General features: G+C 41.1%; 1 protein-coding gene across 4 annotated transcripts in view; it reads right to left on the bottom strand.

Moving 5' to 3' along the window:
• Positions 1 to 7140, bottom strand: part of NME7 (NME/NM23 family member 7) — a 257565-nt gene that overhangs the window by 15790 nt on the left and 234635 nt on the right. For 2 of the 4 annotated variants that reach the window (XM_002715560.5, XM_070077377.1), the window contains exon 12: positions 4 to 701. The exons of the other annotated variants lie outside the window; for them this stretch is intronic. In XM_002715560.5, coding sequence (XP_002715606.1) covers positions 669 to 701 — 33 coding nt within the window. In that variant the 3' untranslated portion in view covers positions 4 to 668. Of the gene's footprint in view, positions 1 to 3; positions 702 to 7140 lie in introns of those variants that run through there. 4 annotated transcript variants of the gene reach the window in all.

Raw genomic sequence — 7140 nt, 5'->3', positions numbered from 1 at the left:
GTCTTTCTTATTTTTTTTTTTCCTGGGACTGGGGGGGTGGGCTGTCATGGGGGAACTGCCCTTAAAATTTTAAGTGACACTACAGAAAAACACAAGAAGAATGATGGGTTGTGTTGTGCTTTGTATTGAATGCTGTCTTGACATCTCTTTCCCCGTCCTCCAGTGAGTTCCGATGCTATGTCTGAGATCTGGAGCTGCCCATCACCGCGCTAGTGGCAGGGCTGATTAATTTGCTTGTACATTTTCATTTACTCTCCTTTCTTCCTTTCTCTGGAGGCATCACATGCTGGTGCTGTGTCTTTATGAATGTTTTAACCATTTTCATGGTGGAAGAATTTTATATTTATGCAGTTGTACAATTTTATTTTTTTCTGCAAGAAAAAGTGTAATGTATGAAATAAACCAAAGTCACTTGTTTGAAAATAAATCTTTATTTTGAACTTTATAAAAAGCAATGCAGTACCCCATAGACTGGCGTTATATGTTGTCTACAGTGCAAAATCCATGTTCTAACATATGTAATAATTGCCAGGAGTACAGTGCTCTTGTTGATCTTGTATTCAGTCAGGTTAAAACAATGGACAATAAAAGAATGAACACATTCCTTATGTGTGTGATTCACTCTTGTCTAAATGCCCCCATTTCTGACTTCTTGACTTTCTGTTCTGCTAGTTATCCAAGATCTTGAAGAAATACTGGACCTGAAAGACAAACACATCATCTCATGAGTTTGTGCAGAGTTTGGCCTGTGCTACCTCCCTGAGGCCTGGGGCTTGTTCAGGCCTGAGGCCACTGGGAGACCTCTGCACCCCTCCCCAGAAAGATGATGAAGTTAATCAGAGGGAGAGAATCAATATAGGTTCTGTTTAAAGTCCGGTTTTAGAAATACATTGCGATGCTGCTTCACACCATTTAGAACACATGGAACTCTTGTTCTTGCTGGTGTTTTACTAGGTATGCCTGTTTAGAAACAGAAAAAAATCATCAAAGTTGTTTGTAGTTCAGTTTTAAAAAACATTGAGGCTGCACTGGAGGCCCGGTAAATTAAGAAAGTTCACATCTTCCTCTTTGGTTTGGAGTTTGGCTTAAGTCCTCATTTGACCATATTAGGAAATCAGCCTTAGTGTGAGAAAAGACAAGTCAGGTTTCTGAAAAGCACTTTTCAGGTGTAAGTGAGCTGAAGATTTAGTATCACTTAGAAGGGGCGTATCCATCATGTTTCTGAAAATGGAAACTTCCACAGCCTGGGCAGGCAGAGCTCACGCAAATCCTTTTCGCCTTCCTGCCAGGCCAGAGAAATAGGTGTGGTGTGGAGCAGTGCTGCCTCTTCAGGGAGAGCAGATGCAGCAGCTGGTTCAGAGATGCAGACCCTAAGGACACTGCTTGTCTGATCCTTGAACAGTGCTGCCTCCGGAGCAGCAAACTGTGATGGCACACTCATTCCAGAGGGGCAGTGACTTCATTTAACAAAAGTCAGCGAAGGGGACTGGAAAATGCGCAACTGCTTTGCTGCACGGGGTTCAGGAGTCCTCCTCAACCAGTGAGGAAAGGAAATACAGCAAAATCCACAAGCTTACAGCACACGTTTAAGAACTTCCTCAAAAAGTAACCTGCATTTATGGAAAATAGAAGGTATCCTTCCTATAACAGAAAATGGTTTGTCTTGCTGAAGCATCAACTCCTTTCGCAGACTTTACATGTGTCTTAAATTTGTGACATCTGTGAATGAAGAAATGGGAGCTGCAGGTGTGGGGAAAGGAGACCATTTATGCCAATTGAAGGGTCCTCTGCTGTTTTGAGGCTGTTCAAAGGTCACCAACTATGTGGCACAAACTCAATCCACTGTTCTCCTATATACCATGTACCTTATTTGTAAACGACTGTGTGTGCAACTGCACACCAGCTCTCTGCCTGTTTATCATCAAGATTCTTTCCATATCTTGTTTCCCTTAACTTTTCCAGACTGGGCCAGCCCACTTGCCACCCATGATCCTGTGGGTTGCATCACTGCTGGGAGACTGGGGAGTGTAGTGTGTATTCTCCGGCTCAGCAGGCGTTTGTTGACGGAACAGACAAAGCCACCTTTCCTCTGTAGCAGACATTCAAGTGTTAAGCACTTGCATTTTTCTGGCACTCTTGCTCCTTTATGGTTATCATGTCCTTTTACATATTATCAGATTACTCTGACCCATCCTCAGAATATTAAGGGAGTGAGTTTTTCAATGAAAGTGTTTATAACAAAGGTGGGTTGAGTAACCCTTGGAATCAGGAACATAAATAGTTACTGAAGAAAGAAAATTGGATTCTCTTTTCAATTTTCTTTTCCAGTCCATCATATTCCCTGAAGGAAAATTACAACATGGTGCCAGTATGTCTTCAATCCAGGTTAATTTCCCTTTTAAATAATGGGAGACAGGCCTTGGACTCAGAACCTTCGGTAAGCAATATTATCTAGCTAGAATTTAATAACCTTTGTTCTTATTGTATTTATTACTTTCAATTAAGGATGAGTAATGTTAGCTTTCCATTTATGGAAGTAAGAAAATTTATTCACAGAGAGCAGTGAACAGGTTTAAAGAAAAACAGTGAATAACTAAAAGTTCAAGTGGTGCTTATCTCATGTAAGAAATCATGAAAGTGACAAATGGCGGACTAAAATTTGGAACTCGGTGCCTGAAAGTACAGCATTAGCAGAAGCCCAGGTTTCCAGTCCCGTACCTGTTTGGGCAGAATTTAATTTGAGCCCTAGCTGTATTAGAACAATAGCTTTCCCTGTTTGCCCAAACTGCACTTACTACCAGAGGGAACTGCTCCAACTCCAAATTAAAACCATTATCAGTGATCAGAGACAAAACTCCAGTTATCAGAATCTTTGAAAGCTTAAAAATAGCTCAGACCCCTGAAATCTTAAAGGATTAGTAACACTTCAAGATCTGCGTGTAGTACTTGGTCTCTAGAGGAGAACCAAATGAAGTCACCTTGAAAATCCAGGTCTAAGGATCTTGTGAAGAAAGAGGGAAACTATCCAGGGAACACTCAAGAATAGTTTTAATCAAATGAGTAAAATGATCTTGGTGTTAAATTCAACAGAGAAAACATGACTCTCCTTTCTTCTTTAAGAGGAGGCTAGAATTAACCAGGCATGTTATCTGTGGTCCTCTGTGCTTTACCCTGGGAAAGGAAACCAGGAAATAGATAAGCCTGTTATTCCTATAAAAGATGGTTCCAATTAACACCCACATCCTACCCAGGCAAAACAAAGAGGATCAGGCCAAGGCAGATATCTTAGTTCATGCTTTAATTCTGTATTTTTCTGTAAGAGATTTTCAGCATTAGTTTCTTTTGGGGGATTAGTAGGAGTACAGCTCTTACTCACTGAAGAATCCAGCTATTTTATTTAGTTACAGATGAAATCCATATCCCACAAAAAGGCCTATTTTGTAATAAACTAACAGAGTATCTGCAACGTTGCCTCACTACAGAGCTTTTTATAAACTTGGAGTTCATAAGATCAGAAGTCTACGGGGCAGCCCATAAAGGGCCGGCTGTTCCAAGGAAACACGTGTCTCCCCTCAAGTGCTGGCCTTCTACAGACCAGCGAGGAGGTGGCACAGTGTAACCTGAAAGCCACCTCGTTTATCAGTTGCAGTGCCTGATATTTCTGGGTCTGTCTTTGGAGTAAGTGCTTCAGGGATTGAATATTTCATTCCTTTGAATGAAACATTTCATTATCCGTGAAAAGTGGCCCTTGAGTGCCTGTAAGTTGGTACAGGAATTCGTGGTTATTAAGTTAGCAAGTAATGGAGGAGCATGGAACAGTCTGGCAGGAATGGGATATAGGATCCAGTCCATTTGAAAGGAGAAAGGGCTCTAGAATGACCAGCGGGCCAGGATGATACCTTGGGAAGTTTCTAATGACTCTCACTGGAGCTTCTGGGTGGCAAGGGGATAGTCTAAGGCTAGCGTATTTGGAGACTGTTCTAGAGAAAACGAAACATGGCATGAGGAGAATTCCATGCCTACCTGAGACCTCACCTAGAGCTGGCCTGTCTCCTTTTCTTTCATTTGTAAACTCGGAGCCACCAGCTTTAATACCTAGCATTGACCATGGACTGGGAGAGGAGCAGGGGCAAGTGGCCAGACATACAAGGTCCCTGTTCTCATGAAATGTTTGCTTTTATGCTTCTAAATGTCTTAAATGGTGTAGAAGTTTCTTATCTCTACCTACTTTCTTTCCTTCCCTTTTCCAATTATTCATTTAACCTATTGAGTATATTGCACCTACAGCAACTCAGGTGAGATTTGGGCCTGAGGAAGCTCACAACCTGGAAAGAAGAAAACCTATTATAGTATGCCAAGTTAGAAGTGGAAATAATTAATTACCAGTGGGAACACAAAATATTTCATAAAAGGTTTAACATTTGAGTTTTAAGGATGAGTTGGATTTGACACAGATAAAACAATAGCAAATTTAGACTGATATTGGCAATTGTCATTTCAATGGGTAATGATACTTGACTACTTGTGGGATGAATTTGAAGGCATGTTCCTTCTCTATCACTATTAGAATTACATAAGAACAGTAGCTTCTATGTGTTTACTACTTTACAGTGTATGTCTAATTTCATATATAGATCTCATCTCCTTCACAACAGCTCTGTGAAACTGGGCTTCCTATCTCCAGTTACATACAAAGATCCTGAGACTCAGGTCCCATGAGTTCTCCCATACAAGGAGACTGGGAATTTGCTGAGATGTCAGGGCTGGGACTTGGTCTTCTTACCATCCAATGTAAGCCACATTAACTCTGTGATCTCCTATGGGGTAGTGTTTACATTTGCTAACACTATTTGCTAACTATATCTAAACTATCAAAAATTCTGTAACAGTGAAATTCAAATAAATTTTTTCTAATTGCTTCAAGTTTAGACTCAGAAAAAGATTCCACAGACTCTTCCATCTTTTCCCTACCAAAAACTGGCCTGTGGTTCTACTAGTGATTCTACTCCTGTCCATCACTTCCCCTGTGGAACCTCTAGAATATGGAGCTAGTGTGAAATCTCTTTGCACATTTTAATACAGGGGAGCTTCTCTCCTGCTAGAGTTTCAGCACCCACAAGTAAATTAGACACTTTGGAGGTAGAAGGTGGGCGTCTATTTCTCAAAAGCTCTTAATGTTGGTTGAACATCAGAAATACCTGTGGAGTTTGTTTTTGTTTTTAAATAAAAGTACAGATGTGCTTGAACATTTGGAGAATTTATCTATCCTGTTGTGGAGTTTCAGCACCAAACTAAAGTATATGTACCTATGCTACTATAACATAGATTTTCAGATAAAATCTAGTCTTCCGACTTTTATTAGGGTATAATTTTGTTCATATTGCAAAAATATGCATTAGGTTTTAGATAATTTGCATACATATTAGGGAAACCAACTTTTATCTCTTGAATCCTTTATAGCTAGGGCTATGTGGGCCCACAACTCGTACTGTCACACAAGGCTCTGTACTTAGAAGAGTGTCGGGCTTGGTTTAATGCTCTGCTGTTGTCATCTTCAAAATCTTAATGAATTTTGAACACGGGATCCTACATTCTCATTGTGTACCAATTCTGCTTACAGCCAAGGGCTTCTACGCTAGGGCTGCTTTAGCATGGTTGTCCTGTTGACTGGATGGAAAATGGTTGAAAGGGCTGAACAGCAAGGAGCAGATATACAGTGAGAACTGGGCTGTGAAGCTCTAGGGTGCAGCAAACTATGATGGCAGACTCTGGAGGAGTATAACAGAGGCCTTGAGATGGTAACCTAAATGCAATCTGGGGCAGGGATGAGTGAGAGGGGGTTTATGCGCTCAGCATGGTTGGAGAAGGCTACCAGGAGGCTATACACATGTGAACCTTGAGTCCTTCCTGAACCTTTGCCAGGCTCCCTTCTCCCTTTCTGTCTTCCCTCCCTGAGTCATAACTTATATTCAGTTCCCAAATCAGCTCAGAAGTGGACAGCCATGGAGAAAGAGGAGGGGCAGATAGAAGTCAAGGTTCTCCAGATGGAAGGGCTCAGAGGAAATATTCAGGCCTTGATAGAAAGGAGATGAAGCATCTGTCCTTGAGTAGCATCCATCATAGCTTCACAGCCCCAAAGCCCTCTGGCTGCAGATGTACCCCTACAAATGTATTTATGGACTATAAAAAAGTAAATCTGTGGAGCCGGCATTGTGGCGTAGCAGGTAAAGCTGCCTCCTGCAGTGCTGGCATCCCATAGGTGCTGGTTGGAGTCCTGGCTGCTCCACTTCTGATCCAGTTCCCTGCTAGTGTGCCTGGGGAAGCAGTGGAGGATGGCCCAAGTCCTTGGGCCTCTGTATCTGCGTGGGAGACTGGGATGAAACTTCTGGATCCTGCCTGGCTCAGCCCTGACTGTTGTGGCCATTTGGGGAGTCAACTAGAAGATGGAGGATCTCTCTTTCTGCCTATGCCTCTCCTTCTCTGTAACTCTTTCAAATAAATAAATATTTTTTTAAAAAGTAAATTTGAACTGACAGTCATAAGAGCATCCACTTCACATATGCTTATCTTCTCCATAGGTTCAGAGGTTATATTTGAAATGCTTTATGACAAAATGACAACTTCACATTAAAAGAACTACATATTACAGTAATTCTGGAAACCCAGTTCTCAGAGATCTCTTTTAAAACACTTCTTGATTGCTCCTACTGCCACCTACTAATGAGAACTCCTTTTTACAGCCTGGAGGTAATTACTTGTCAACCCAGAGTAGGGTGGTGCTGGATCTTCCTCTTTATGGAAAATAAATACCTTCTTTTCTAATATAACTGAAGATGCCAGAGTTCTTTCTAATAATTTGTTCTAAAATTGGACTTTGGACTTCATGACTCATCATTATCTGGCACTCCTGAAGGTGCTTTTTTGGCCATAGCTGATCTCCCTGCCCCAGTCTCTCAAAACAATCTAAAAACATGAATAAATGTTTGTTGCTTCAGCTCCCTTCTTTTTCCCACCTCCAATGACTGAAATAAAAAGAAACTATTCTTGAGAGTTATCAAATCTCAATACAAGTCACAGATAATTTTTCAATATTTACATGAAAAGTTTTAGTCTTAAGAATGGAGTTTCGCTACATGCTAA

The sequence above is a fragment of the Oryctolagus cuniculus genome, chromosome 7 (genome assembly GCF_964237555.1).
Source record: "Oryctolagus cuniculus chromosome 7, mOryCun1.1, whole genome shotgun sequence".
Classification (NCBI taxonomy): domain Eukaryota; kingdom Metazoa; phylum Chordata; class Mammalia; order Lagomorpha; family Leporidae; genus Oryctolagus; species Oryctolagus cuniculus.
Note: the sequence above shows the minus strand (reverse complement) of the source record. Positions and strands in the feature narration are given on the sequence as shown.